This window comes from Apteryx mantelli, chromosome 6, assembly GCF_036417845.1.
Source record: "Apteryx mantelli isolate bAptMan1 chromosome 6, bAptMan1.hap1, whole genome shotgun sequence".
Taxonomy (NCBI): domain Eukaryota; kingdom Metazoa; phylum Chordata; class Aves; order Apterygiformes; family Apterygidae; genus Apteryx; species Apteryx mantelli.
The window spans coordinates 21,131,627-21,144,719 of NC_089983.1; the positions used below are offsets into that span (position 1 = coordinate 21,131,627).

At 36.7% G+C, this 13,093-nt stretch overlaps 1 protein-coding gene across 4 annotated transcripts in view; it reads right to left on the bottom strand.

Annotated features, from left to right (window-relative positions):
* The window catches only part of ITGAV (integrin subunit alpha V), a 66,082-nt gene that overhangs the window by 42,913 nt on the left and 10,076 nt on the right, over positions 1 to 13,093 (bottom strand). For all 4 annotated transcript variants that reach the window (XM_067298959.1, XM_067298958.1, XM_067298960.1 and 1 more), the window contains exons 3-7: positions 5,597 to 5,688; positions 4,942 to 5,056; positions 3,395 to 3,456; positions 1,807 to 1,852; positions 158 to 283 (exon numbers count right to left, since the gene is read on the bottom strand). In XM_067298959.1, coding sequence (XP_067155060.1) covers positions 158 to 283; positions 1,807 to 1,852; positions 3,395 to 3,456; positions 4,942 to 5,056; positions 5,597 to 5,688 — 441 coding nt within the window. The remainder of the gene's footprint in view (positions 1 to 157; positions 284 to 1,806; positions 1,853 to 3,394; positions 3,457 to 4,941; positions 5,057 to 5,596; positions 5,689 to 13,093) is intronic.

Consider the following 13,093-nt stretch of genomic DNA (forward strand, 5'->3'; position numbering starts at 1 on the left):
ACTGCACCTGTCATGCTAACAAATTACTATATTTTGAGCTGTGTAGCTCTTTAGTTATCAGAGGTTTAGTAGCAGTGTGATTTATACTTAAATATGAATAGTGCAAGGGGTAGTTTTTCAAGTACAGACAAGTTTTCTTCCTTTTCAAACTACACACCCAAGTAGCTGTCATCAAAAGCAGCACTGGCTGGTCGGGTTGCTAACTGGTCGTCATACTTTGTACTGTAGATTCTCGAGTCATATTTAGCCACAATCTCTGTCACTCGATCAGAAATAAGTTGGCCTGAAGGGAAAGAAAACGGCTTAAAAACACAGAAAAACGTGCATGCAATCATTCAGTAAGCAACAGGACTGATTCATGGAACGTTTGCTTCTAAAGCAACAACTCTTCAACAAGACTGGCCAGAAAACAGCCAGCAGCAGTAGTACTGAAAGGATTTAAGTGAAAATTTGGATTGTGCTTCAGCAAAGATTAACTAAATGCAGAAGAAGAGTTCTAACTGAAAATAGAAGCCAGTCTTACACGTAAAAGGACTTACACAGGACTGCTCAGTTAGGTAACAATAAACATATGCTTATGGTATTGCAGAACCTGGTCATCACTCCTGTGCTAAGTATCGTAACACTACAGCTTAATATAGCAGACAACAAGCTAATAAGATGAGAATAGTATAATACTGTCTTTTCTCTGTTTCACTTCACTAGCCACTAGATGGTGACTTGATTCCATTCTTTTCTTTAATTTAAGCCTTTTATCACAAAATTTTTCAGAAGAGCACTTACTTCACATACATATTCCCTATACGTGTACGAAGTTTAGGGAGAACTACTCTTCCAGCATTTCAGAATGTGGAATAAAAATTTGGGGTGAAATTGCAGTTTCTATTATTATCTTCTATTCAGAGTTGAGATTTTTTTCATAGTAGAAGAGAATAAGGTTCTTTCAGCAGATGAGCTGTCACTTTTGTCAGAAAGCAACAAAACGAATACACACAAACGTAACCTGTATTATACTGTATCTGCAGTTTATTATCATTCATTTTATTTTGTTTAAAGCCTGAAACAGGACTAGAAACAAACCTCCTGTGTTATTGAGTCCAACCTGTAGGCAGACACAATACAGAAAACCTTTCATAAATATTGGTATTTACAGACAAAAACAGGCAAAGGAGCTTGGCAGCTATGCCCTGATTGTAGCAGTACCATCTTCTGAACTGACCTGACCATAGTGGGTAACACTGAATGATTCTGCAAACAAATACTCACTGAAGCCCATATTAGCAAAATATATAGGAAAGGTTTCATGGAAAGGTTTCATGGAAACAATAGTTAGAGATAAGACGTGCACCACAGCACAAACAGATCAATGTACAAAATGCAATACAATTTTGCCTTTAAAGGAAAATGATAGTTCTCTTTGCAGGTTTGCATTTTCTCATTGACAATATGTTTAATATGCATGTCAGAAAATACAAAATCCGTAGGTTTTGAAAGAATGAGCAAAATATCCTAAAGGAAACTTATCCAGCCAGTGGAAACACAAGCTTCACATTTCAAAGAAATGCCTTTAAAACATTCATAGCTATTTAAAAGACAAAAGGCATCTCTGTACAATTCAGCTTTAATCTAGGGTTGCCTTGATTATTCAAGAAATATTTTGAAGGATTAAGAAAAATCACTTCTGGTAGTTTTCTTACAGGCAAAGACTTTCACAGCATTTGGAGGAGTATGAATACAAAGGAGCGAGAGGATGAAGAGGAAATCAAAGAGGTCAATCTCTTGTGTGACTTAAATGATATATCTCACCTTGCCAGTAAAAACTTCCAGGTCCTCCAAGTAGCACCCTGTCTCCCTAGGAAAAAAAGCAGGAATCTTTGCCTTAAGTGCATCTAAAGAACAAGAGAACATATCCTATATATATGGCAACCTAGGAATCCCATGCACATAAATCACTGTAGCTTCACTGACCCTAATACGTTTTATTTTTTGAAGAAATGATTCATAAAATACAACATGTAAAAAGCTGAGATAAACTATATCCTTTGATGACTTTCTTTCCTATTCCACCCATTTAAAATCCTCAGCAGAATTATAATTTCATTTTAATAGACCCTTCTACCAACATAAATCTAAGACAACAGAAATACAATTAGGAGAAATTTTTAAGAGATTATTTGGCTACAAGGCAATCATAACATACCTCCATGTCAGTACACAAAACTAGTTTCATCTTGTGCCTCTGCCACTTTTTAACTCACCCATAGAAACTTTAATTCAGAAAGGCTGTGATTTAATTCCCCCACTCTGTGTTCCTTGGTACAACTGCAATCCACAGACCATTTTATAAATCTTAACCACGTTAGCTATCCAAGTGCTGGGAATTTGCTACCTAAGTACTTTGTTGAATCAGGCCATAAGCTCTGCTGCATAATTGAACCACTTATCCTGGTTTTAACCTAAAAACTCCCATATTCTTCCCTCAGAAAAATCTAGATCAGAGATTTGGAGGTACCTTGGAGCCAGGCTTGCCCACTCAGCTAGCGGACTGGATTAGAGCCCAAGGTTTGTTTTAACTAGGGTTAGAGTCTGCTCAAACACTTAGAATCCCGTACTGCCCTTCCCGCAGTTTCCTCTGGAGGCAAAACGAGGGCGTCCTTGGGCAAAGGATGAAGGGATATGACCCAATTACAAGGTGTGAAGAACCCAAAAGAAAGCCAAATCACAAATAGGGTTTGGGTGGTCTTAGCATGTCCAGATTATGCTAAACAATTTAACTGTAAAATGCAAAGACCTATAGTTAGTTCTTATATTTGTTTACCTTTTTATTGTGCTTGGATTTAAAAAGCAATTGTGAATTAAAAAAAAGAAAAACTATAAAAGGCAGGTAAAACAGAGTAGAAGAAACATAAGACAGCAAAAAAAAGTGAAAATAAACAAAAATATTTCTGCAAGCTGGTCTGAAAACCAAAACTTAATTCAAGAGAAAATAAAGTATTTACCAGTTTCCGTTAAGAGTAAGTTATTTTTCCCTCAAGTAGCAGCATGAGTCATGCACCAATCCCTTCAAAATAAGCGTCTCAAAAACCTGAATACTACAGCTTATTCGACTTGAGGACTAGCTGCAGTGAAGGTTTGTGCTGTGAGGCTGGAAAAGTTGATTATTTGTTTAGGAGGTGAAACTGTACTGCTGTGAAGACTAGTGAGAAACAGGTTTATAATACTGGACTCTTTCAAAGTTATTTTTGGTTATTTAGCAGGTTTTTTTTTTTTTTTCTTCAAGAATGATGGTTTATATTTATTTCATAATAGATGTGCTTGTATTTGGTCTATATCAGGTTTGCTGTTAACTTGTAACCATCTGTTGACTCATAAGAATTAAGGAAGAATCACCTACCTTTGTAAAATCAATACTAAATCCACCTTGACAAAATCCCTGTCCATCCGCATCAATAATGGCTACAAAAAAAGAACGTGTGAAAACAAAAGAGAAGAAAGAGAAAAAAATAAAGTAATTATTGGTAGTGAGATAGTTCTATGGAAATGAAATTCTCTAAATAACCTTGCACTGCTGAACTTGAACCTTGGAAATTTTTTCTCCTTTCAAGTTTCTAAAGGTGTTTCTCTGACTCCTAAATCAATAACTTCTCTTTAACAACAACTTGCAACCAAATGCTGTAGCAACCTTAGGGCTGGTCTAACAAATGTTCTAGCCTAACGCTGTAAAAGTAAACAGCAACTCCATATTCCTTTTGGTTTATCTTCAAAAGTTTTGGGGAAAAGTAATTGTAATTTTCAATCAGGAAATAAAGTATTTGGGAGATAAAGGAATGAATTTTTCTCTTTGTATAGAATAAAAATTTGAATGGTATATAAGCATAAATTATTTCAAGTATTGCCTTAAAACAGAAGAAAAAAAGCATTCCTGGCTGAAAAAATACACATACCAAGATTCATCCCAGCAAGAATTTTTATTTCTTTTATATAAATAATCTTATGATTATACAGCTCCAGTGTAGAAATGTTGACAGACCCTTATCTAGAAGTGTGAGTAGTTGATGTTCATTTAGTTTAATAGTACTTATTTAACCTTTTTTTGTGTAGACAACACTGGATTTCATTCCTGTTGTTCATCAATAATTTTCAGCAATTAAAAAAAGACTTAGCTTAAATGTTCAACTTTCAGACTGATTTATTTTTTTAAAAGGTTATAAGCATTTGAATATTCTACCAACTTAACTACATTGTATGGATGCAAAACATTTGGAAAATAAGACTCAGTGTTCAACACTGAATACAGTTAAAACAGTGGATCAACACATATGCACACACATATGGACACAAGGCATACCTGGAAATTAGAACCTACTTGTGCAAAATCTTGTTCTCTAAAAGGATCACTCTTTTTAAATTACTTGAATAATTAAGCTTCAGAAAATTCTACATCTGCTCTTTAAAAAAGCACTTTCTGAATGGTTTTTCTCCTCGGGTCCCAGATATGCCGTTCTAATGTTGCACAATTCAGATAGCTGTGAAAAGCATCAACTAAAATATTGTAATAATTTGCTCACTGCACATGCTACGGAGAAACATTCACATCCCAATAGGAAAAAAAAAGGGGGGGGGGCCTCAGTTTGAATGACAGTGATTACTACTGAAATGGTCAATTTAAAATTTGGAGTCAAGTTCCAAGGGTATTTGGATCTAAGATTTTGCTCTTGCCTGCAGCGCAAAAAGCAAGGTCAGGATGCTGAACACCAGCTGGAGGAGAATTCAGATGTTTGGATCTAGCATAGGGTTTTTTCTAATTGCCATGGGGCTACATATGAAAGGGGGAAACACCTGTAAAAAAAAAAAAAAAGAAAACCTCTTCAAATGTACATAAAATATATTATAACACAAGAGAAATTCCAAACAAAAAGCCAACAAGCGCTCTACACTTACTTGACCTGCAGGGTGCATACTCCACAGCTTTAGAGCCAGCAAGCAGGTAACAGGTTCCCACAGGCTCTCTCTCTTGCTTTGTTTCAGTCCTCCAATGATACAAGGGGGCACAGGCCTAAGGAGGATATGACAGATAGAAAACAAATCCCTCTTCAAAATGTTGGGGGGGGAGGGGGAATGGAATAATATAATGGAATTCCAACTATTTATGGAATAACAACTTCCTCCCAAGCCCAAATTTTGGCAGATGTACCATGTTATCTATAGAGAGGACATTTATACTATCACTGCTGGGGGGGGAGAAATATCAGCAGTTTGTATTTTTAGAAGATTTAATTTTCTAAGATTTGATTTTTTGCAAGAATCTTCAAAATAATATTTTTAAAGCAACATTTTTAAAGAGTTCATCAATAATTTATAACAGATATATTAACTTCAGTAAATTAATTCTACTAGACTTTCTTCAAAAACAGATAAAAATGCTATAATCTTTGTTTATAAAGAGTTAAAAAAGGGCTAGCTAACAAATTCTGAAAAAGAGAAATCAAGCAAAGTTGTGAGGTTTTGTTTAAATTATGAATTATCAGGATCTTTTCACAGTCTTTCTACTGAAATATTCTAGCACTGAAGCATCTGAAAGACATCAAAGGCTTACCAGAATTTTATCATTTTTGGATCTCACAGAGGCTCCAAACCACTGATGAGACTTAAATTCCAAAGGATCACCAGGAGCAAAATCTCTGTTGCCTAAAAAGAAAATGAAAAAGAAGCATAATTTCACAAGAAACTGTACATTATGAATAAAAAAGCAAAGCCATTGGTTTTGATGCACACAGAGACAGGCAGAAAACAGTAATGTTGGAGAATATCACTCTTTTATAGAAATAGTCTTAAAAGGAGGATTTTTTATTCAATTTTGTATCTAGGGCCAAATGTAGCTATTTTTTAAATACTTACAGGGCATTAATACAACACTGATTTGTTTTAAGAGCAAAGAATTTCTATCATCTTTGTCAGGGACATGATGAGTATCTCATACTTAAGATATTTGATTTTCATACTAGATTACAGCACTGTTCCCTTCAAGAATCAGTGCCAAATCTAGTTAGTACTAATGCTTTTAGAAGAAATATTGTCCTGATTAAATTATGTGAGTTTTGCCATTGACTGGTCTGGGGACAGAAATTCTTCAACTCTTCTGCCAAGTGTTAATGTTTCTATTCTGAATATCACCACATCCTACAGAGCACATCAATGAGCATGTTTACAAGCTAAGAGTAAAGGTAAAGGGTATTCCATAATAAAAATGTTAGAGAGAGCTTGCCCATGCAGAAGAATGTGTTGAATATGGGAAATTTTGCACTTTTTTATGTTAACTATTCAGTGATGAGAGATATTTGGTAGAAACAAGTTAATTTGAGTGGTATTTTGTACGAGTGGGAATGTTAAAAGTCTTTAAATCATTTAATGTTCCTGATGTACTATCACTGAAACAACGGAAACTTTGCTAGCCTAATGAGAAAAGGGATGTAGCACTCTGAAAAGATAGCTTAAAAAAGCCACCTAAATTGCTAGTTTGCTGTGCCTAAAGCTAAAGGAGTCACTGAGGTCACCAGCCATACCTCAGTTCCAGATTGCTGGGGGGAATCCCACAACCCAACCCTGTTATGAATCAGCACTTCCATTGCTCAAGACCTGTGACCACTTGAATCAAAACTTCCTTGCATGCTTTACACCTTGTAAAGAGCATTCTGCCTCGAGGCACTTTATTACATCCATTAGGAAAGTCCTGTGGAAAGGACAATAAAACTGATCCTAATCTGCACAGTCAGCCAAAAGGAGCAAGCATCTGGACTACCTTCATTTTGCTTTTAGATTGGAGCTACGTAGAAATCCAGGCAAGAGCACAAAACATCACAGAAAACTACTGTTTTTTTCCCCCCTCTAATTTCAACAAAGGCAATAATGGTCAATAAAAATATCCACTTCCTCCTGCCACCACCTACTCTCTTATTCAGTAAGTGCTCAAGGAATGGAGGGCCTGATGACTAAGCCCACCTGCACAGATTTAGGTACACCCGAACATCTATACTGCCACAGAAAGAGAAACATAGTTTAGAGTTCTGCATGTCACCTTCTCATGGAAAAGAAATCCAGAGACAGAGCTAGATATATTCAAACAAGGAATGTCTTGAACTTCTGAAGTCCCCGTTTTGTCGTCTTCTTTCCTCTTCCTTGCCTTTACTCATGGAAAAAAAACACTCAGGGATGCTCAGAGGATGCAAGTTGCATGACTGGGTTCATCTCAATGAAGCTGCCAGCAGAAGGGGTAGCACTGCCTATTTACTCGCCACCATACGTTCCTGGTGCCCTCTGGCCACACTGTGGGAACACAGACAAGCTGAAAATGGACGCTGCTTAAAAAAAAAAAAAAATTAGTCAGCTGGATCAGGGACCAGTCCAGCTGACAGCATGGGGAGGGAAGGCAGTGCTAACCTGCTGGGTAGAAGGCAGGAACACATAGCTGAGGCTGGGAACTATATCCTTTTTGGCAGCAGTGTGGACTTAAAATTGGTTTATTCTGATTGTGTCACCACACCCAAGGTTACAAAGCCTTGAAAGACAGATTTGGCTCCTATTCTCCATTTGTCCAGTTACTCTCAAATACAAAGAAACCTCTCAACTTTACTTGCCAAACAAAGCAGTATGCTTTAAATAATTTAATACTTGTTGAAAACAGTTGCTGCATGGCATTTTTACCTCTCACTGTTATTCAGTATTTGTATATCACTGCATATATCTATCACTAAAATGAAAGGTAATGCAGCAGTATTATAGGGGAAAGCAGAGTTCTATTGTATTAAGTACTATAAAAGTGTATAGTTCACAGACCAGAGACTTCCAATTTAAGTTTAAGGCAACAGACAACAAGTAGAAGTAATGGTCTGGCTGGAATGGCAGGTAAGCAACCATTCAGCATTATCAGCAATCTGATTTTATCACAGATGTTAAGGAAACTATTTCCTTAAAGTTTCAGCTGAATGCATCAGCTAAGGCAGCACGAGGCAATAAGAAACAAAACAAAAAACCCACACATCCAAAAAAACCCAGATTAGTGCTTATTGGTGCCTTCCGCGGTCTGTGTTGATTGCACTGGAGAAGAGAGGAACCAGTTGTTTAAGCAGCACATGTTCGCTGCCTTCTGCCTGCTCCGTCTTGAGCTCCAGGCACGGCCCCGGCCCCAGCCCCAGGAGGGGACAACGTCCAAGAAAGGCAGCAACAAAGACTTATTTCTCCTCAACCTTTAGAGGACAAAATCATTTTTCCTACAGTACTGAAGAGCCCTGATCAGCTCTAAATTGAGGATAAAATTAGAAACATATCTTCTATTTTATTTTAGTAGGTAAATATCTAGGCTTTCAGATATGGTCAGAAGCTGGCACATACAAAACTAAAAGCCTCCAAACCACAAAGCAAATAAACACCACCAAGTTAATTATGTTCAAAGTGCAATGGCTTTAGAAGCCAGCATCATTAATTTCTGAAGGCCTAAATAACAAACTGGGGATTCTTATGCTTAAAAAGAGAACACAGTAAAACATGTTCTGTCCTGGCTAACTACATTAATTTATTTAGAATACACTACTGTTTCAGAAACATTTTACAAGTTGCTTTTTAGTTTGCCAAATTGTCTACATGCCCACACATAACATAAAACAACATTTGTTGCAAAGTTAATATGTCTTACATTGGGTTTATCCTGTACTCAGAGCTCCATGGGTTCTCTAAAGCTGACAGGGTCTTGGTGGGAAGGGGGTTGCTATTCTGCTTAAGACTGACTGTAACACAGGAAAATGTGTTAAAACACATGAACTACACTAAGTAAAAAATTACACACTTTGGAAACATGGACTTTTCAAGTAAAAAAAAAAAAAAGAAAGCTGACCAAATCTGACGTTAACTCTCCTTTAAAGAGGAAAAAGTAACCCTTATTTACCCCTTCCCCTTAAAAATCCCCCCTCTCCCAACAAAACACTGTGTAAATATATTATAAGGCTTTCCCTCAGCTCCAGAAAACAATTCTCTGAGGAAATCTGGAAAACACCCTGTCATCAAAAACCCCTTGCATCAGATGAGGAAACATTTGGGTTTCTGTTCCTGACTGGGGAAAACGAACATTAAAAGCATTTACTTGTGAGCCCTCACTGAAGCAAATCAGAGTTAAGATAAAGTGCTTCAGCTTTACTGTGAAGTAAATTTGTCAAGGGAGGTTACAGGACTGACTTCAGCAGTTCTACGTTATAGTAAAAATAAAGAGTCTGTCTTCATTATTATTTTATCATGGTTTAACTTTTCAGTAGTAGTAAAACCTCCCCACCCCCCAATACCTTTTAAAAACAGTATCTACATTAAATGAAGGAAACTAATACAGGCAGGATTAAAACATACAAGGCTTTATAAATCAAATCAATGTTTTGATATAGTCAATCTCATTGTTATAACAGTTCTTATAGCCACTGCTATTTTTCATGCATTTCTGAACTCTTTCTCAATGTCTCAAGAAAACCCAATAAATGTCTTTAAACCAATGCTGTACACTTTAAACAGGCAATCAAATATATCTAGATAATACAAATTAGGTTCTGACTAGCTTTATTAAAGAAAATATTCCAAGTTCTTCTGCAAAGCTATTTGTCAGATTAAAATGCAGCCACTACAGGGACTTCTAGTTGATGGGTCATTAATTCCAGGATTATGTCATTTGACCATAGGGTATTATTTATATCTGTAAAGAAAGCTTATGCTGTGGTTTTTCCTTTGCTCTTTCTCATTGTACTAGACATCACATGATTATTTCACATGACTCTTTCATTAGGGAAAAAGGGCTGACATGCCAACTCAACAGTGCTGAGTCTCACAACGCACCCTCCAGGTGGGGTGATGGGGTTGTGAAGTAAAGAACAGAGCTGCTTTAAAAAAAAAAATCTATTATATAGATGTATTGTTACTGCTAGACCAATGGAACTTGGTCATTTTATTGTATTAAATAGGATTTCAATTTATATATCAAATCTGAAGTATCAGCATGATAAGTAGAAACTGCAGAAAAGGAGAAAAAAATCAAAGTCATCCTCCAAATAATAATAAAAAGATTAAAAAATTTTCAGGGAGGGAAGGTATATTTCTGAATTTCTTTTGGCTCTCACCTTTGGTGCCTTCTTTGCCCTATGTAAATGTTATCAGTTATATAAACAATGGTGTTACTATTAAGTGACTGCAGCTGGGTAAGTGAACCGAGTTGGCATCTGTAACATGCAGCCTGCTTGGAAGCAAAATCCTTGCTCTTTGTAGGGTAATGAGGAAATAGGACTATAAACATCTGCCCTGATCTGGACTGAACTGAGATAGTCATAAGTGAACTGATACAGCCTGCTGCAGTGTCATTGTACTAGGAATACCTGAGAAGCTGTAAAATTTAAATACTCACCTAATTCACAAAATCACCAGTAAAATAAACTTCTTCATAACTATGCCAATTTGATGCAAAATGATGGTCCCAGTTCTAAGTAAATGGAAACTCAATGCAGCTAGCCAAAAGAAAGACAACCTTATAAAATACATAAGAGCGCTCTTTTCATCACCCAGAATTTTACATGGTATAAAGCTAGCTGTCCTCCATCTAAAATCATAGAGATTTCAACCTTAGCTAATGAGCCAAGAACGAGTACAGATTTATCTTTACTTGAAAGTCCCCATGCTGGGAGGCAGCTGATGCCTCACGTTGGTTTAGCAACAGCGTTTAGATAATGACTCAGTGACGAGCAGGACTACGGAGCTTCCCACCTACTCCCCTTCCTCCTTCCAGGAGGAGACTCCCGCAACTTCCTCCGGGCTGTGCTGGAACAACTGCATCTTCTCCCTTTGCCTAATGCAAGCAAGAGACTTTTTGTTCCAACTAGTCATACGCTTGAGATCCAGCTTCACACACAGCTAACAGTATTCATTCAGAAGCCTACCTAATCACAAAAGCATGAGGATTTTTCCACTGTCAGCTATAATAATGTGAAGGAAGTTTTACACTTTCTGCCTCCCTCTTTTATATTCAGAGCAGAAGCCCGAGCCCAGCGCAGATTTCATTTATACTAGCACAACATGATAAGGATAACAACCAAACTTCAATGGGACTGAGGTAATACTAGATTTAGTGAGATAAAAATTGCTTCCTCTGACTACAAATGAATGAACAGTCTTCACAAGAGTTATTGGTCTGTTGCTGATGAAATCAATAGTCTTCGAGATTGAAATCTCCTAACTATTTGCAATACCAATAAAACAATCAAGTAAAAATAAAGCAGTACTTTGTAACAGCAAGATATTTTCACAAACTATCAACCTACCCCAGATTACTTTGTCTCCTTATTCCATAGGTGGAAAAGATGGAGTTGTGAACAGCTGACTTGTTTGTACAAATGACCAAAATCTTCAAAAGGCAAATTTAAGTTCTTGACACCCTCTGCAGCCATGACCTCCCAACATAAGCATATCTTAAACTGTGCCACACTACAGAATAAAGCTCCACAAAGCAGTTAAAATACCCACTTCAAACTAAATAGGTCACAGATAGATAGAGCCTCGCCAGACTGGTGGTTTAGGCTTCCAGACAAAGCCTCCTATTGTCTAGAGTCACCCACTTGGGAACAGAAAAAAATCTTGGAAATATAAGGAGGAATTCACAGGAGGAATTCACAGGAGGAAAACAGGGGAATTTTTAGTAGTATTCTCCCTATCATTAGCTCCCCCCAGCCCTTAGCACAGATCAAAATAATCAGTCTCAAAGGACTTCCAGCCAAAAATAATTAAGAACAATTCGTTTAAAATGACTCTGTTGTGGCAAAACACATGGGAAAGTGTAGAGATAGGGGCCAGTAAAACTAACTGTTAAAGTGATAAAACTTTATCGAGTCAGAGGCTACATTAAATTCTTTTTCTGAGGCAATAAAAACACACACACAGCTGAAAAGGGACTTCAACATTTGAGATGCTCTTAGTTTCTAGTATTCAATAGTTTCTGTAAGGAGTATCCAATCTTCAATTTTGAGATCTGATACAGAGAATAAAAGCAGTAGGGAAAGTCTTTCACCAAAAGAAGGAATGAAAACTCAGCAGCGCATCAATCTGTGACACTATGTATAACAGAAGAGCTAAACAATACATTGTCTGAGCAACCAGATCTTTCTGTGCTAAAAAGAAAATCTTCTCAAAAAATCTGCAATTCATTAGCATAAAAGTTCAAAGTTGTTTTATGAGCATATTTTCCTTTGTAACAGTTCATAGAACTGCCTGCATTCTGTCAGATTAGTCTAAATGCAGAAGCTCTTGAAACAGAGTCTCAACACTGCACTTTTGGACACTGCCACAAAGAGCTGTACTTTCAAGCATTCTGTAGTGCAGCAGGCACATTTCCCAATTCAAGCTTTAATTCAAAAACTAGCAGCTTTTTACAAGAAAAACTGCAACGTGCAAGAGAAACGTTATCATCACAGACCATTTTGTTACGTTTTTATGAAAAGCTATGCGAGCACAAAGAATGCTGTTTCTCCCCACCCACCTCCCAGTATTCTTGACTGATGAAGAGTTAAGACACCAGAAAAGAAAAGTAAAATAGTATTATGAAGAAAGTTGTTTCCTTTTGGAAAACAAGCACATAGGAAAGTCATTTGGTTTACATTAATTTACTACATATTGCTCACACGTGTACAGCCTTATTAACTCCAACTGGTTACATGGGTCCCTGAAGAATTTTTGTATGCTCGTCAGAATGAAAATTCAGAGTACTCCCACTCACTAAAATTCCATGGCCAAATGATGGAGGTATTTATCTAGATGTGACAATTAGCTAAGCTTATCCACCCTGCTTTTCTATGTATGTCAAATTGTGAAATAAATAAATAAAAAAGCAAAGGTGACTTGCTGATTTTGCCATAGAACACATTTAAACCACCCTTCTTACTGTTTCTGTTGTTGTCTAGTTCAATAAGCTTTCAATCCTCTCCTTGCAAAGAAAAGCCATGTTCAATTTTATACACAAAAAAGGACAACTGTAGAAAATAAATACACCTCATAGAAAACCTTAACTTTTCAAGAATCTATT